Raw genomic sequence first — 18,251 nt, 5'->3', positions numbered from 1 at the left:
TTGGTTGCGGTGACGTCAGTGTTGGGGCGGGATAGCCAAGTTGCCAGCACAGGGGTCCCCCGCCAGTTTTGGGGTTGCGACCCTGGGTTGCGCTGACCCGGCTCCAGGGCTCTTCCTTCCGGGCCAGTCTCCCGCCACCGCAGTCTTCAAGCCAACTGGAGGAGTCCGTGTCCGGCTAGCAGTCCCTGGGTGAGGTTGTAGACATCCTCCAGGGTGCCGGCGGCCCGGGCCAGCGCAGTTCGCGCGTCCGCCTCTCGGGTTCCTGGACACTCCAGCTCCAGCAAACGGCCGCGACTTGGGAGGACGAGAAGAGCGAGGTGGGCGGCTTGACGGATTAGCCAGGGGTGATGCGGGGCCAGGACGCTGCGGTAGACTTCGCCGCGTTGCACACTGGCGTCCGGGCCTCCAAGCGTTCCTGACGCCACCCGGTGGAGGCAGAGCTGGGACCAGCGCAGCGCGCCGTGCAGCAAGAGCAGTGTTCGTGAGCCCGAAGACCCGGCCGAGTCCCTGGGGACCCTTCCCAGCGGCTCCAGCAGTCCTGCCCGCTTCTCTCACGCCGCCAGGGTTGCCAGTGATGTGTAGTGGGTGGAATCTGGGCCGTGCACGCGAGCCTCGAGTGCTGTCACCTTGGTGAAGGCCTCGCTTGTGACGAAGGCAAAGATGGAGCCAAGGGGAGTTAGGAACCTGTATGTTTGGTGGTGGGATGGGGGAGATGATTTGAAAGAGGGCGAAGGAAATAGGGAACTGAGGACTGGCTTGTGAGAGAGCGATCACTCATCTGATTAGTTCCCTCCATCCTGCCAGATACTGGAACAATTCCACATCCCCTTCCAGATTCAGACTGGCATGAAAGGGCCTTATCATGCGACCCAGCACTCCCGGAGGCCCCAGACAGGGAGACTTTTCCCTTTTTGGGGCCACCAGAGGTTCTGACACTTACTGAATCTAGGGGTAGACATGATGGGAAGGGAGTGAGAGCAGAGCCCCTAGTCCTCCGAACCTACTTAGCAAGCAGCCCAGTTAGGCGCTGAACAACTTGTCCCTAAGAATCTAGTCCTTCCTGCTATACTCTCAGCTTCATGATGGAAGAGGGGAGATGAGGAAGAGGACCCATCTTTCACCAGACCCTTTGCTTAGCTGTCTTTTCCCCTGTTCAGGGTTCTACCTGGGGTTCACAGACACAGCCTTGTCATGAGCATACCTGGAAGGGCATGGACCCTCTGGAATGCAGGACTGCGCCCCAGGCCTTAAGCCTGACAGGACACTTGGGAAGAGGTGAAGCTGAGCAGTGAGATCTGGAGAAGGGAGCCTGGATTCTGAGGGCCTAGACTCCTGAGTTCTTCCCTGAGTAGGAGGAGGGAAAAAGAGCCACTCACCAAGGTTCTGAGCACTGAGATAAGAAGCAGCAACACAAAAATAGTTAGAGGAATTGCCTGGCGGAACCAACGCGGCAAGGCAAGGGGTGTCAGTGAGACCCCCATGGCTGCTGCTGAGGCCACTGCCCACTCAGTAACCCCTAGCCAGTCAGTGTCATCATAGGCCTCCAGGAAGGGAAAGACTCTGGCAGTGCTCTGAGATGCAAAGGATTAATAATTAACCTTTTAAGACCCCCTCCCCTGTGTCCTTTGCCCCAGAGGACAGCTACGCTAGGGTGAGGGGCTGAATGAAGATTTGGGGGAATTGGCAATAATGACCTATCTCTGCATTTCCTTTTCCTGTAGGGCCAGCTTATGGTATTACTGGGCAGAGAGGCTAGGTTAAGAAACAGTGCCCCTACTCAGCACTGATGTGAGCTGTTAGTTAACTCTGGACTTGGATTCCCTCCACTATAAATTGAGGATAATAATGGGTACTTTGCAAGCCTCAGGTGAGGATTAAATGATAATGTTTGTGAAAAAACTGTAAATGGGAAAGCTGACCACAATTACCCCATAAATCTTCCCTAGTTATGGGATGGGGGCTCTCTGAGATCCAGGGAACACCCACTTCTAAATTTTCCATTCTATTCCCAGAGGACCTTGTCATGATCTAGGTACCTGATCTTTGAATCGTGTACTTTAGGTTTTATCCCTTACATTCTTGTGGTTTAATTTTTTAACTCCAGATTGACGTCCTCAATCATTTATCAGAATTATCTTCATTAACTACTTCCACATGCCAGGCCCTTCTAGGCCTCCAAAATAAAAAAGTGTTTACTCAGAGCTTAAAGTCCTTTAAGGGAGAATTTTCAATTTGTCTGCTCCACTGGAGCGATGATGAAGACAGGGGCCTTATTTTTCTTGGATGCTTAATGCACTTAGAATATTGCTTGGGCCAAAACTCATTATTGCTAAACAAATATGTATTGAGTAAGTAAAGGTTATGTGTATGAAGGGGAGGCAAATCAGGGGTGGTTTCTCTAACAAATCCAGACATGTTTTGTTTGCTTTTTGTTTTGTAAATTAGAAGTCCACCAGGTGGTCATGGAGGGAAAGGCATTTCAGGAAAGAAAGCAAGACTACAGCTGGGGCACAGTACAGCAGCTCCAGAGGCCAAGGAATGTAGGATCATGAGTTTAAGGTTAGCCTGAGCAATTTAGCAAGGTCCTAAGCAACTCAGCAAGATCCTGCCTCTAATAAAATATAAAAAAGGCCTAAGGATATGGCTCAGTGGGTTAAATGCATCTGGGTTCAATCCCCAGTACTAAAAAGGAAAAAAAAAAAAAAAAAAAAAAAAAAGACAAGAAAGCAGGGATACAGGAAGTGGTGGGAGTTCTCATACCTTTGTCCATAAACTTCATAGAGTTGGGTATATCTGGTGCCCCATATTCTCAAAGGGTAAGCACTCCAGTCTGTCTATATGAAGACCCACCCAATTCCAACAGTTTATGAATTCTTGCCTTATGGTCACTCTATGTCCTCTCACATCCTGGAGCTCCCTGGGTTGCCCCTGACAGATCCTGTCTCTGGCAAGATTCCCATGAAATCACTTTGAGGCCAACCCTGGACTTTGTTCCCAGTGCTAGAATGATTCCCTATTTGCTGGTTGTGACCTCAGGCAAATCATTTGTCATTTCTGGGCCAATATAGGAAAGGTAATTCAAATTTCCTAAAATTGTTGTGAGGAGTAAATGCCTGCAAAGCATTAACCACAACTTGTGGCCGATCATAAGCCTTTAGTAGGTAGTTATTATCTCTTGCCTACTGTCACTGCCCTTCCTTTTTTTAGCTATGGGATTGTAACTTCCTGAAGTCCGGGGTTCCCAGAACGGATTAGTTTTGAATGTCACTTAATCCTGGAGGCCCTTCCGCAATTGGAGCCTAGATTGGGGCTGATAGGGACCAAACTGATATAAACTGCGTAAGAGGCCTGGCTCATAGACACTGCAGGATGGAGCCAGGTTCAGGAAAGAAGCTGCTGCTGCTGTTGTGGGCAGTGTACTGCAAACATGCACTGGCAGATGGACTGATCGGCTACCCTGTTATTGAAGTGACCAATGGGGGCCCCTGGGGCGACTGGGCCCCACCTGAAATGTGTCCTGATGGATACTTTGCCAGTGGGTTCTCACTCAAGGTGAGGACTCAGGTCTAGGGCCTGGAGGGGTGGAGATGGCATGGGGCCATGGAGCCAAGGATGGCAATCCCCTGATTCATCCTCCCTCCTTTCTCACTATCCAGGTAGAGCCCCGTCAAGGCATTCTTGGTGATGACACGGCTCTGAATGGGATCCGGCTGCACTGCACACGTGGTAACGCTGAGCTCAACACTCAAGTTGTGGAGTCTCAATCTGGAAAGTGAGGAGGGGCAGGGACCAAGCCTCTCCTAGGGTCAGGGCATGTATCTTACCCTCCTGTTACATGCCCTCTCCTAGCAGACAGGCTCCTCTTGAGCTGTAGGGCAGTTTAGACTTGAGGTGGATAGAAGTCCACCTATCTGCACCTTAGGGAAGGTCAGGTGGCTAAACCAACTGAATGGGGTCGCCCTAGACCTGACTTGAAAAGTCCCTGGGTTGGCTTGAGGTGGGTAGGGAGTGCTCACAGAGCCAACATGTCTCTTCTTCCCTTACAGGTGGGGTGCATGGAGTGAGCCTCTGTGGTGTCCTGGTGGCAGCTTCCTAGTGGCTTTCTCACTTCGCATGGAAGCACCTATAACCCCTGGGGACAATACTGCTGCGAACAACATGCATTTCCGATGCTCAGATGGCACGGAGTTGGAGGGGCCTGGGCTGGACTGGGGAAAGTTTGGAGATTGGAGCGCCCCTTGCCCGAAAGGTGCGTGTGGCTTACAGACCAAGATTGAGCAGCCTAGAGGCCTTCGTGATGACACTGCACTTAATGATGCACGAGTATTCTGCTGCCTCACCTAACCTTGTCCTAACCTTGTTGCAGTCCTGTCCTTGGCTAGCCCAGATGCTAGTCCCATCTTCATCTTGGTGTTGGTCTGGCTTGTTTTAGGAATGAGAAATTGTGTCTCCTGTTTACATTCTACCCAGCACTGGGTAAGGTCTACATTTGAGTGAGATCTTAGGAAGTCCACAGTAGGCTGCTGCAAGTTATGGGCCCCTTAGTCAAGAAAAACTTGTGTATGTGTATGTGTGTGTGTGTATGTGTGTGTGTGTGTGTATATATATATATATATATATATATATTATATATATATATATAATTTCCCCCACCCCCAACACACAAGTGAAGGAAGTTCCTGGCTTTCTGAGGACATCTTTAAATACCCTACCCCCATTAAGAGCCCAGGTTGTCTCCTTTCTGAGTTACCAGTGACCTCCAATTAAGAAATTTCTGCCAAATTAGGAGGTGACAATGCTACAATGGCTTTATGTCTTTATTTTCTAGAGTTTAGGAGGCTAAAGTGTCTTTTTCTGTAGTTTCTATGCCTCCCTTGCAAAATCCAAACATGATTTCTCTAAATAGTGTTAAGGACCTTTGTCTTTCATTGCTGTTCTCTCTGCTTGGAATCCCCCAGGTGTCCAGATGGTTAGCTCATCATCAGATGTTAGCTCACCTCTCACTGTCTCACACTTTCCCTGTCATTTAAAACAATAACAACAAAAACGTCTCCATCAGTCAATATCTATTCCATTATCAATGTATTTTTAAAAAGTTTTTATAGCTGGGTGCCCTGATAAAAACCTGTAATCCCAGCTACTTGGCAGGCCGAGGTAGGAGGATCACCAGTTGGAAGACAGTCTGGGTAATTAATCAAGACTTTTTCTCAAAACTAAACAAAAAGGCATGGGGGTGTATGTAGTTCAATGGTGTGGTAGAGCATATGTGAGGCCCTGGGTTCAATAATCTCCAATACTGAACATAAATAAATAATAAAATTAACAAATAAATTAAAACGTGTTAACCATCAATCGAAATAATCCTTTACTTCTTTTAAAAATTGCACTTTCCGGGGCTGGAGCTGTAACTCAGTGATAGAGTGGTTGCTTACCATGTGTGAGGCACTGGGTTCCATCCTCAGCACCACAAAAAAAAGAAAAAAAAAAAAAAAAGTAAGTAAGTAAAGGCATTGTGTCCATATACAACTAAAACATATATATATATATATATATATATATATATATATATATATATATATATAAATAGCGTTTTCTGCCCCTGGAATGTTAAGTTCTTTGAGAGCACAGAACTCATCTGCTTTGTTTTGCCACTGTATTTCCTAGGCAACTGAATAGCTCAATAACTCTGAAAAAAATAAAAAGTGGGGCTCAGGGGCGCCAAACAGGGTCAGGAGAACGCCAAACTCAGGAGGCCCTCATACCCTCCTGCCATTTAGGGCATAATCTGAGCCGGAAGGGTTGGGGTGGACTCGAAATGGTTTATTCCAGGGAGCCAGGGAGTGCGCGGGCCAGGCAGGGGTCCAGGAGCAAGCAGGGGTAACCAGGCGGTCAGTGGAGCCTCAGTGAGCTGAGCCCTGCGGAAAAGAGAAAGTGAGTGAGGACGTAGCCAGGAGCAAGCAGGTCCTTCCACAACCCCACCTCACGCTGTCCTACCACCTTTTTTCCTGCAATCGCCACAAATGACACCAATAGTAGCGTTCACCAGCTGTATGCCACACAGCACGATCTCCAGACAAGAGGCAGCCACCAGCACGGAGAAGAGCGTCACATTCCAGAGCACCACGTTGGGTGGCTCCTCGCACAAATTCCATTGAGTACGATTGCTCAAGTAAGCGCCCCTGTGGATATAGGGTCAAGTGAGTGGAGGAGATAACGGGGTGCCCCCCTCCCACCCCCATCTCCCGTGCACGCGCCCAATGGGATTTTCAAAGGACTAGTTAGGAACACGTGGAGGGAACTCTCCTGAGGCTCACTGGCACCCAGGTTTCCTGGCTCACGTGGGAAGGGCATGGGAAAGGCGAGATGCAGCGAAAGGGGGTCACGCATACAGGCTAAGCCTTACGAGCTTTCTCGGAAGTGGTAGTCCCACTTGCCGTTCATTAAGCATTTCGGTCCAATTCGGAGGCCGGCTCTTGACACTAAGAGGCAGTAGATGGCACCAAGCATTCCGAAAGCCGGGGAGAATATTGAAGGTGGCACCTGGACAAGGTGTGGAAGAGGGCTGAAGAGGGGCGCCCGCTCCCCAGTGGTGAACCGTCCGCGCCTAGCTCCGCCCCCTACATTGCAGAGCTCCTCTGGAGCGGGGTTAAAAATACATTCCCGGGGGAGGGGATACAGTCCTGTAAAAGAGCGCTTAAAAATACACTTTCTTATAAACCCCACACTTGAAGTTAGGCAAAACTAAGGGCAGCGGAGGTTCATGAGGGTTAGGATATCTGTAGAGGGTGCTGTGGCTCTGTGAGAGTTCGGAGACCGAATCCCCAATCTCTCTCTTTTTTGGGGGTGGGGGTGCATTGGGAATTGAACCCAGGGTTTTCTGTCAAAGATATAGATCCCCAGCCCTTTTTATTTCTTATTTACTAGACAGGAGCCCTATAAGTTGCTGAGGCTGGCCTTGAACTTGAGAATCTATTGCCTCAACCTCCTGAGTCACTGGGATTACAGGTGTGCACAATCAAGCCCCGCCAAATCTCTTTTTCTTCTTCTTTTTTAAATTATCAATGGATCTTAATTAATTAATTAATTAATATGCGGTGAAGAAACTCAAACCCAGGGCCTCATACATGCCAGTCAAGTGCTCTACCACTGAACCACAACCCCAGCTCCCAAATATCCTTTTATTTTGGATCTCACCCTATAGCGATGTTCACAACAGCCTGCTCCACAGCAGCCCTTGATCCCTAACAGAACTGCTGCGAGTCCGGGACACAGCACCTGTGGGACAGCAGTTGGAGTGATAGTGTAAGCCCTCCATCACAAGCCATATCCTCTAGGTCTTCACCTATTCTGGAAGCTGTCTATGATGTCCTCAGCCCTTTGGACTACAGGAAGACCTTATCTCTACCTCTCCTGGAGCATTGTTGGGCTCTACCTTACTTTATCATTATTTACTGTGCCTACCTAATCTGTGTGCTTATTCTAGTTTCCTTGAGGGTTGGCTTCACTTTTAAACACTCCCCATAAATCTTGGCACACACTAGGTGCCTTTCTAAATGGGAATCGGGAGGGCCTGGGTGGAAGACCAGGGCCACACTACCTTACATTCAATGAATCAATTGGTTTCTCTGGGTCTCAGTTTTGTCCTGTGTAAAATGGGTTCTAAGAACCTACTTCACAGAGTTGTTCTTAGGATTTAATGAGATAACTGGTGGCGTAGTGTCAAGGACTGCTTTAGAGTAAATGGTATAAATGCCTTCAGCAGTGGGAAGAAGTATGGTGCTAGAAGGTCTGGTGAGCCAGGTAGAGTCTGTTCACAATGCTCTGATGTGAATTGTGAGATTTCCCATGATCCAGCCTCGGATCTCTTTTATATCCTGTGACTCTTCTCACAAAGTCCATCCCCTCCCAGGGAATCAGCTATTCCCTCTGCCAATAGTCACCTCCACATGCGTGGATATCCAAATCCAACTGCCCAAAGGCTGTGTTCACTCAAATGTCTTGATTTTAGGTCTGATTCAGCCTGCCTCAGAATGACCTCAGATTTTTCCAAATTCATCTCCCTTTGATATCCTCATGCTCATAGTTGAATAATAGCATCCACCAGGTCACCTAGGCTGGAAAACTTTAATCCTTCTGCACCCAGCCAGACCTCAGTCTTCCTGACTGTTCCTTCAGTGGCTCCTGAATCTGTTAGTCCTTTCTCCTTCTTCCCTCCTTCAATTCCTAATCACCTTCTGTGAGGAAGATGTTCTTAGCCTCCCTACCAAGTTCCCAAAGCTCTTACCCCATGCCATGCCGCACACATCCTACATGCCACCACCAGATTAAACTTGGTCTTGCTGGGTGTGATGGTGCACACCTGTAAACCCAGGCACTCAAGAGGCTGAGGCAGGAGGATGCAAGTTCAAGGCCAGCCTTGGCAACACAGAGAGATCTCTCTCAAAATCAAAAAGGAGGTCTGGATTGTAGCTCAGTGGGAAAGTGCTTTGGGGTTCAGTTTCTGGGAACAGGAACTTCTTCATTTTGGTTTTCTCTCTGCTCAAGTCCCTCACGGAGGATCCTATCAAAATTGAATCCAAGCAAGGCATTGGAGGCTCTTATTCTGCCTCCAACCTTGTGTTTTATCGTCATTGCAGAGGCCAGGTTCTTTGTTCCTCTCCCATCCCTGGAATTCTGCAGCCATTTTTGATCTTTCCTTCCCTGTTGGTCTTGTCTGGCATATACCATGCAAGGCAGGATTTTGTTCTTTTCCAGGGGAGGGACTGAGCGTTTTAATTCTGTTGTATCATCCACAGCAACCTCAGAGAAAACACTGAGGAATTGAACAAATTTCCACCAGCACTCTCACCTGCCTCTTCCTCTGTTAGGTCCAATCCAGGGCCAGTGCTGACCCCCATTGCTTACCCTCTCTGGTGAGGTCACTAACTGGGAAGTTTCAGGATCCGAAGATACCTCTGGCTTTACTAATGTGTGTGTGTGCGCTGGCGTTCGTGAGTCTGTATGTGTGTTACATTGCTGGAGATCTAATCCAGGGTCTTGCCATGCTGGGCAAGTGCTCTACCACTGAGTTCCAACCCCCAAACCAGATTTACACAATTTTGAATGACCCACCTCTTTGAGAATTTTACTTCTGGTCAAAGTATTAGTTTCCTTTTTTGTGGTCTAAGCTTCCCTGTCTGCTCCCTGCTGTCTAATTGTCTTTATGAAAAGAGCAGCAGTCATCATAAGTTCAGGAGGCAACACGGTTTATAGCTCAAATCTGCTCATTTTCTCTATCACCATGGCCTCTGGCCTATTTCCAGGTCCTGTCTTCCCCTCCATGACATCGTCTCATCTTTTCTGCTTCTCTGGCTGACCTCGAAACTATCCATTTTCCACACAATAGCCAGATGGATCTACTTCAATCCAGTGGGCTGTGGAGCAACTAGAAACTCTCATGCTGTGTGCTGACAGGAAGAACTGATACAAAACTATGGAAAACTATTTGCCACTATTAGCCCTGAGTATTTTCAAACCTTAAGAATCAGCAGTGTACTTCTCTCTAAGAGTGACAATGGAAATAAACACATATGTTCACCTAAGGCACCTACAGGAATGTTGATAGCAACGTTATTTGCAATAAACCCAAACTGGCAACCATCCAAATGTCCATCAACAGTAGAATGTTTAAATTGAAGTGTATTCACACAATGGAATGCATAAGAAATTAAAAACTACAGCTGCACAAAATAACATGGATGGCTCTCATGAATATAATATTATGCTAAAGAAGCCACACAGGAAAGAACACATAGTGTATGATTTCATTTTAAATAGAGTACTGAAGAGATCAAACTAGTTTATGGGATTAGAAGACAGAATAATGGTTACCCTTTTTGGTGGTGGGTAGTGCCTGGTGAGAGGCATGTATGGGATTCTGGTAATAATTATCTGAGTTTTTTTGTTCATTTGTTTTTGAGATTGACCTGGAACTTCTAACCTCCTGCCTCAGCCTCCTAATTTGCTGGGATTACAGTCATGTACCACTGCACCTTGCATTATCTTTCTCTTAGTAATTGGGATTGCAGGAATGTGCACCATGCCTGAATGGTGTGCTCTCTCTCTCTCTCTTGCAATAGTGTCTTTCTCTCTGCTTTGCAGTAGTTCTGGAGATCAAACCCAGTGTCTCAACATGGTAGGTAAGTGCTCTACCACTGAATAAACTTCCAGCCCTATCTATTTTTATTTCAATGGCACCCACTCCTGTCTGAAATCATCTTGCCTATTTATTTACTTCATTCATTCAGTGACTATTAACTGAGTTCCTCTTAGGCAGAGGCACTAGTCTAGGCACCAGGCATACAGCAACCAACAAAACAGCCAGTCCTTGCTCTCATGGGGCTTCTAGTCCTGCTTCCTTCATACCATTTGCCCCCACAAAGGAACACAAGCTTCCAGGGGAGCAGGGACCTTGTCTGTGTCCCTGTGGCATAAGGTGGTACTTCCTGAGAGTGACTCAATGTGTGGAGGGGGAGGATGATAGCTGTGAATGGGAATGTTAGGAGCACATCCTTGGACATGGCCCCTGAAGAAGACTAGTCAAACTGGGTGTAGGAGTGGGGGTAGGTAGTTTAGGCTGGAGAAGGAAACACTATGTGACACTGGGTGAGTGGTGTAGGCCTGGGAGGAGTGTGGCATCTCAGAGGGAGTTGAGGTCAGAGAGATGGAACAGAGACCAACAGCCATGAATCTATGCAAGAGAAGGGAAGTGGAAGAGACCTGAGAAGGTAAGAGGGAGTTGCTAGTTAAGTTGCTAGTTATCCTGCCTCAGCTAATAGAGGTGTGGCCGGGGAAAGGGGATGCAGGTGAGAGCTTCTAGAGCATTTTTATCAGTCAGCTGTTCTGAAAGATGGGAACTATGCTGGGTAGATCTCTCATCTTCACCCCACAAAGACATCACTAAGTTGACCATCCAAAACTTCCCCTAAATTGGGAACTTCCTCCACTTCCCCCAACAGATCCTAATCTCCAGGAAGACTTTGGGGGCGACCTTCTCTGCTGTACTGACCTAGCTCTGAGTTTTATCCTTAGCACCCAGCAGCATGGAGTGGGCATCCAGTGTGTGTGGTTGTGGAGGAGGGGAAGGGCAACACTGAGCTGACAGGTAGAGTGACTGATGTGACAATCACTTCCTGGCTCCAGACATTTGCTGCACCCCCCATGCCCATTATTACCCTGCCCTGATAACCTCCCACACCAACCAGCTGCTGCTTCTGCTTCAGTTCCTTGTAGTGAAGGGTCCCAACATCTGCTCAGCTGTGGAGGCAGGGAGGGGCAGGTAGGACATGCTTTGACCCAGAAGGGGAGCTCTTTAGAGACTGAGCCTCCCTGCCTCCCCCTGCCCTTCACACATTCAGCTCAGGTCCTTGAGGGCTCCTCCAGGGCTGTAGACAGAGTGCTGAGTGTGGAGGGGGGTTTGGGCATGTTTCTAGTCCCCACCAAGCACTTGCCATCCCTCTGGAGTTCTGTCCTTTTCCCTCTGCCCTCCCTTCCCATTCAGACCCCTTAAAGTGGTGCCCAGGCCCCTGGCCACCAGCCTGTGCTCTAGTCGCCTCACCGTCAATCCCCCGCCGATGAAGCCAGCCATGAGGAAGACATGCAAGCTGAGTTGGTCACTGCTCCAGGTCTTCCCATTGGGCACCAACAGGAGGGCATTGGCCAGGATGCAGACTAGGGAAAGAGGTATTAGGGCGAGCCCCACACAGCAGGCACACATCTTCAGGCACATGGCGGGCAGTGAATGAAAGTGAATTGGAAGTTCCCAGTTCCAGAGGAAAATAGGCTGAAGTGTGAGCAATGATCAGAGAAAATATGTGGTAGAAACTGGCAGGATCAGAATGATAGGGGAGAGCGGCCCTTATCACCAGGTGCAGCTGGTGAGAGTAAAGGGAGGATGTGGTGATGGCACAGGTGGGGGAGCTAGACACACACTGAAACTTGCTTGGTATCAGTGTCTTCTATTTCTGCACATACCTCTCCATAGTCCCTTTTTGATTCCTACCTGTTTGAAGACATTACCAAGCCATTTCATGTCTCTGTGTCACAATTGCCTCATCTCTATCAAGGGTAGAGTGATACCACTTGCTTCCTGAGCTTGTTATAAGGATTCCTTAGGACAAGGGGAGTATTTGTAAACTGGCAGCATAAACTGGCTTTGAAATTTATGATTCTCCTGTCTCAGCCTCCCAACTGCTGGATTAAAGGCACATGCCACAGCACCTGGCTTCATTTCTTATTCTTAATATTTGTGATTGATCCCTTCTTTTTTTGAGACTACTCCTGTTTTTCAGGGTAGTCTGGAGACTGAGGCCTGATTGTTAGACATTCCATTCTCTGGGCTCAACGTTTGACCTCAGCGATGACTGTATAATCCAAGCCAGTTCCATGAGAATCCATTTTTTAAAATTTATTTATTTGTGTTGTTGTTGTTGTTGTCATTCAGCATTCTGAGGTAAAAAAAAAAATTCTGTCTTTTTGAGGTTGCTGAGATTGCCAGTGGCCTGTTTTTACCCTAAGGAAGGGCCTCTCTGTTTTAGCAGGAAGTTAAGTCCAGAGGAAAAAACAGTTGAGAGATAGAAAAAACAGTTGAGATACAGAGGTGTGATGATACCATTTGAATCTGCAGATCCAGCAGATCAGCAGCTTGATCTCTCCCTGGAACCTTTTTTTTTTTTTTTTTTTTTTTTGGTACTAGGAATTGAACCCAGGTATGCTCAACACTGAGCCACTTCAGTCTTTCTTTATTTTTAAAATTTTTTAGTTGTCAATGGACCTTTATTTATTTATATGTGGTGCTGAGAATTGAAGCCAGTGCCTCACAAATGCTAGGCAAGTGCTCTATAACTGAGCTACAATGCCAGCCCCTCCGGTCCTTTTTATATTTTAGTTTACAGACAGGGTCTCACCTAGTTTCTTATGGCCTTACTAAATTGCTGAGGTTGATTTTAACCTCATGGTCCACCTGCCTTAGCCTCCTAAACTGCTGGGATTACAGGCATGTGCTTCCACCATCGGTACTCCTTTTGAATAGTCTTTATTATTATTTTTATTTGTTCTTTTTAGTTATACGTGACAATAGAATGTATTTTGGACATATCATGCATACTTGGAGTATAACTTCCCATTTTTGTGGTGGTATTATGTGGAATTACTGGTCATGTATCATATACAAACCTTGGAAACTTTTGATGATGCAAATTGGTTTGAGTTGTGTTTTGGTCAACCACAATGTAAAGAGTAGTTTTTGATACAGAGATTAGTCATTAAACCCTGGATTAATAAATGGCCTATGGTTAGAGATACAGGGATTCACAGTTTAGGACTGAGACCCAGCTTAGTCTCAGGCATAAACAGGATTGTGCAACCCCCTACAGAATTAACCGACAACCCAAGTAGGATGTGGTAGTACCCATGGAAAGGATGAAGGTAGCAGTAAATAATACCACAGGCCTTCACAGATCTTTTTTTTTTGGGTGCTGGGGATCGAACCCAGAGCCTTGTGCTTACAAGGCAAGCACTCTACCGACTGAGCTATCTCCCCAGCCCCCTTCACAGATCTTGCAATGAAAAGTGGTACCACATGGAAATGATAGCCAATCAGACTTCTGATATAGTTTCTCCCAAAGTCCAGCTCAAAACACTAGACAGATATGGATAATAGAGAAAACTTATCACTAAACTGAATGCCAGAATCTGAGAGGAATCCTGTTGTTTATAAAAACAGAGAAGCTGAATAGAGAAAAAGCTATGAAGAATTGACCTCTTGAATGAGAAGACACCTGAAAAAAGAAAATACTTTGAACTTTCCCATCAGGGTTGCCTCTGACTCACAGGCAATTACTGTGATAACTGATACTTGGTTTTGTTTTCTGTTGACTTATTTAATGCTTTAAAAATATTCCATCCCAATTAAAATCCCAATGACATTACTCATAGAGGAAAGCAATCATAAATTCATCTGGAAGAATAAAAGACCTGGAATAGCCAAAGTACTCCTGAGCATGAAGAGTGATGCAGGAGGTATCACAATACCAGACCTTAAAACTATACTACAGAGCATTAGTAACAAAAATGGCATTGGTATTGGCATCAAAATAGACAGGTAGACCAATGGTACAGAATAGAAGTCACAGAGGCAAACCCACATATGTGCAGTTATCTCATACTAGATAAAGGTGCCAAAAACATACAATGGAGAAAGATAGCCTATTCAACAAATGGTGCTGGGAAAACTGGAAATCCATATGCAGCAAAATGAAACTCAATCCCTCACTCACATCCTCACAAAACTCAACCCAAACTGGATCAAGAACTAGGAATTAGACCTAGCAGAAGAAAAAGTAGGCCTGAATCTTCATCATATTGTCATAGGATCAGACTTCCTTAACAAGACTCCTAGAGCACAAGAAATAAAGGCTAGAATCAATAAATGGATGGATCAAATTGAAAACCTTTTTTCTAGCAAAGGAAACCAATCAATTATGTGAAAGAGAGACTACAGAGGTGGGAGGAAAATCTTTTTCACCTGCACTTCAGATAGAGCACTAGTCTCCAAAATTATAAATAACTTAAAAACTTTACACCAAAAATACAAAGAACCCAATCAATAAATGGGCTATGGAAACGGGCAGACACTTCACAGAAGAAGATATACAGGTGATCAACAAATATATGAAAAAGTGCTCATCTGTAGTAATTGGAGAAATACAAATCAAAACCACCCTAAGATTTCATCTGACTCCAATAAGAATGGCTAATATCAAGCACCCAAGCAATAATAAGTGTTGGCGTGGATGTGGGGAACAAGGCACACTCATACACTGCTGGTGGAATTGCAAATTGGTGGAGCCACTCTAGAAAGCAGTATGGAGAGTCCTTAGAAAACTTGGAATGGACCCACCATTTGACCCAGCTATCCTATTCCTTGGTTTATACCCAAAGGACTAAAAATCAGCATACTATAGTAATGCAGCTACATCAATGTTTATAGCTGCTCAATTCACAATAGCTAGATTGTGGAACCAACCTAGATGCCCTTCAATAGATGAATGGATAAAGAAACTGTGGTATATATACACAATGGCATATATATATATTATATTATATATACATATTACTCAGCCACAAAAATGTATATATATACATATATATGCATATTATAATATATTATATATATTATGTATATTAATATATACATATATATATTATGTATTTTATATTTTATATTATATATTAATATTATATATGATATATAATATAGATCATATATACATGTTATAATATATTAATATAATATATTATGTATATATATTATATTATATATACATATTACTCAGCCACAAAAAGAATAAATTATGGCATTTGCAGGTAAATGGGTAGAGTTGGAGAATATCATGCTAAGTGAAATAAACCAATCCAAAAAAACCCAAGACCAAATGTTTTCTCTGATAAGTGGATGATGATATACATGGGTGAGGTGGTAAGAAAAGAATGGAGGAACTTTAGATTGTGTAAAGGGAAATGGGGTGGGAGGGGTGGTGGAAGGAAAGATAGTGGACTGAGACAGACATCATCACCCTAGGAACATGTATGATTATAAGAATGGTGTGAATCTACATTGTGTGCAACCATAGAAATGAAAAGTTGTACCCCATTTGTGTACAATGAATTGAAATTCAGTCTGTAAAAATAAAAATAAAATAAATTAAATTAAAAAACGTATGTAATCCTAGCAGCTCAGGAGGCTAAGGCAGAGGAACTTGACTTCAAAGCTAGCCTCAGTAAAAGTGAGGAGCTAATCAACTCAATGAGACCCTGTCTCTAAATAAAATACAAAATGGGACTGGGGGTGTGGTTGGGTGGTTGAGTGTTCCTGAGTTCAATTCCCAATACCCTCTGCCCCCACAATTATTTCCATGCTGCTTCTGATATTTTCTGTCCTGTTTCTTCAAAGTTTTTACATTCTTCTGTGTTTTAGATGGCCTATTATAAATCAGAATAGAGGTTATTTTATTTATTATTATTTTTTGTGTATGTGTGATGTGGGGATTGAACCCAGGGCTGGGTAAGTACTCTACTACTGAGCTATATCCCCAGCTCTAGTGGTTACTTTTAAATATCGCAATGTCCTTTCACTTGTCTCTCCCTGAGAAACCTCAGAGTCTCATTCTCACAGCCTCCTTTGAGGGGTTCTACACAGATCTTTTACCAGGGATGGAGTCATAAGACCATGTGATCTGTAGTAAAAAGGAGCCCTTCATTCCAAGTCCTCAAATCTCCCTGCATCCATATCCTTTGCTATGCTATTTAGTTGTCCCCTGCCCACCTCCCCACTCAGCAGAAGATTCCCACCTCCCACCATATGGACAGAATGTAAAGTGGGCAGAATCAACCAGATACTGTTTGTGAGCCTAGGCCTTAAAGGAGTTGTTGTGTTGTCCTTGCCACTCTCATGGCCATGAGAAGAACATGCCTGAGTTAACCCACTGATAAAAAGAAGGTGCAAGATTCCAGGAAGAGGTCCAGGTTGGATCCCAGCCTAGATCAGGAGACCTAAGTGAAATAAATGCTTATGTTTGTATGCCACTAAGGCTGTGTGGGGATTTTTGTTACGTAGCAATAGTTGCTTAATACAGATCCTGTTATGCAGGCCACAGCTGACTGACTGACAAGAAGTAGCTGATCCAAAGGCAGATGAGCCTGTAGTCAGAGATTTCTGACATTGCTGAAGGTGAGAGCTCTGCTGAAGAGAGGCACCCTGTCTGCACGATCACTCATCAACTAACTGGATCTTCATTCATGGGCAATTTGTCTGTGAGACAACCTGAGAGAGACATTAGAGGAGCAGGAGTCCCCAAACTGAGAAATGTCAGAAGGAAGGCAGTGAGGAAAAGCCACAATGCAACAGAAACCATGAATGATCAGAATCTGCAGCAAGAGAATTGAGTAGAGAGCTCCATTCAGAAAGAGTTAGGAGGAAGGAGCATGAGACTGGGAAGCAGAGATGGAGAATCTGGGTCCTGGGGTGGGGGAGATGATGATGGTGAGAGGTAGAGCAGGATCACCAGAACTCATGTTGACATAACAGCTAGAGCGACTGCCATGTCCTGAGTAGTGGGCCTTCCCAATGTAGACCTGAAGAGAGGATTCAGCCTTTGGTCCTGATGGACTAAGAGTGAGCCATGAGCCATAATTTACTTATTTGTCTTCAAGTTGAGCAGTAGTGAATCTGAGAGATGTACTTATTCTGTTTTTTTTGGAGCTGATGATTGAACTAGGGCTATTTAACCACTGAGTCTTATCCCCAGACCTCGTTTGTTTTTTATTTTGAGAACAGGTTCCAGCTAAAGTTGCTTAAGGTCTTGTTAAGTTGCTGAGGCTGATCTGGAACTTGCAAACCTTCTGCCTCAGCCTCCCGCCCAAGTTCCTAGAATTACAGGTGTGCATGAGCACACCTGTCAAGATGGTAGGTACTTCTTTTGGGGACAAGGGTCCTCAAGCCAGGGTCTCATGTATATTAGGCAAACACTCTAGCCACTGAGCCATGTCATGGTTATGATCAAGATGATTCTTCTTTTGAGGACAAGTAAAGAGAGGAAAAAGTTATATGTGTGTGTGAAAGGTATACATGTACCCATATTATTTTTATGCAACTCTGTATTGGATTAAATAATGTTAATAATGTTTCAAGACCTTATAGGAGTTTGGAAATTTTTCTTCAAAACAAGGGGAGAAACACATTATCCCAAAGACTGAAAGAAAGAGATCTCTGAAGAAATATTTACTGTGGGAATTGGAAGAATTTTTCAGGAAGGTTTTCAGTGACATCACTAGGATTCTGCAAGTAAGAGCTAGGAAGAATGGTTGAGGTGAAAACGTGCTAGTAAACTAGGCAAGGTAGTGCAATCTTGTATCCTAGCTAATTGCAAAGCTGAGGTAGGAGGATCACCAGTTGGAGGACAGCCTGGGCAATTTATCAAGACATTGTTTCAAAATAAAACAAAAAGGCATGGGTGTGTAGGTAGCTCAATGGTGTGGTAGAGCACTTGCAGAACATGTATGAGCACTCGGTTCAATAATCTCCAGTACTGAACATAAATCAATAATAAAATTAGAGCAATAAATTAAAACGTGTTAACTATCAGTTGAAATAATCCTTTGCTTCTTTTAAAAATTGCATATTCCACCCCTGGAATGTTAAGTTCTTTGAGAGC

The 18,251-nt window shown here is 45.1% G+C and overlaps 3 protein-coding genes across 3 annotated transcripts; 1 reads left to right on the top strand and 2 right to left on the bottom strand.

The window, feature by feature from the left end:
* Positions 1–1,481, bottom strand: Gltpd2 (glycolipid transfer protein domain containing 2). Its single transcript, XM_047547774.1, is given in 5 exon segments — positions 1–687; positions 782–929; positions 1,005–1,019; positions 1,200–1,400; positions 1,403–1,481. Coding segments are annotated over 5 exon segments (984 nt in total). The 3' UTR covers positions 1–146.
* Positions 1,482–2,707: 1,226 nt separating this feature from the next.
* Positions 2,708–4,594, top strand: Vmo1 (vitelline membrane outer layer 1 homolog). Its single transcript, XM_047547773.1, has 3 exons — positions 2,708–3,552; positions 3,657–3,772; positions 4,047–4,594. Exons 1-3 carry the CDS (start codon positions 3,370–3,372, stop codon positions 4,342–4,344), a joined length of 597 nt encoding a protein of 198 aa, XP_047403729.1. The 5' UTR covers positions 2,708–3,369; the 3' UTR covers positions 4,345–4,594.
* A 1,295-nt stretch (positions 4,595–5,889) lies between these two features.
* LOC124979364 (transmembrane 4 L6 family member 5-like) lies at positions 5,890–11,767 on the bottom strand. The gene is made up of 5 exons (XM_047543826.1): positions 11,597–11,767; positions 7,195–7,275; positions 6,404–6,540; positions 5,998–6,179; positions 5,890–5,915 (listed from the first exon to the last, which is right to left on the bottom strand). The coding sequence occupies exons 1-5, from the start codon at positions 11,765–11,767 to the stop codon at positions 5,890–5,892; spliced, it is 597 nt and encodes a 198-aa protein (XP_047399782.1).
* Positions 11,768–18,251: the final 6,484 nt, after the last annotated feature.

The sequence above is a fragment of the Sciurus carolinensis genome, chromosome 3 (assembly GCF_902686445.1).
Source record: "Sciurus carolinensis chromosome 3, mSciCar1.2, whole genome shotgun sequence".
In the NCBI taxonomy this organism is placed as follows: domain Eukaryota; kingdom Metazoa; phylum Chordata; class Mammalia; order Rodentia; family Sciuridae; genus Sciurus; species Sciurus carolinensis.
Note: the sequence above shows the minus strand (reverse complement) of the source record. Positions and strands in the feature narration are given on the sequence as shown.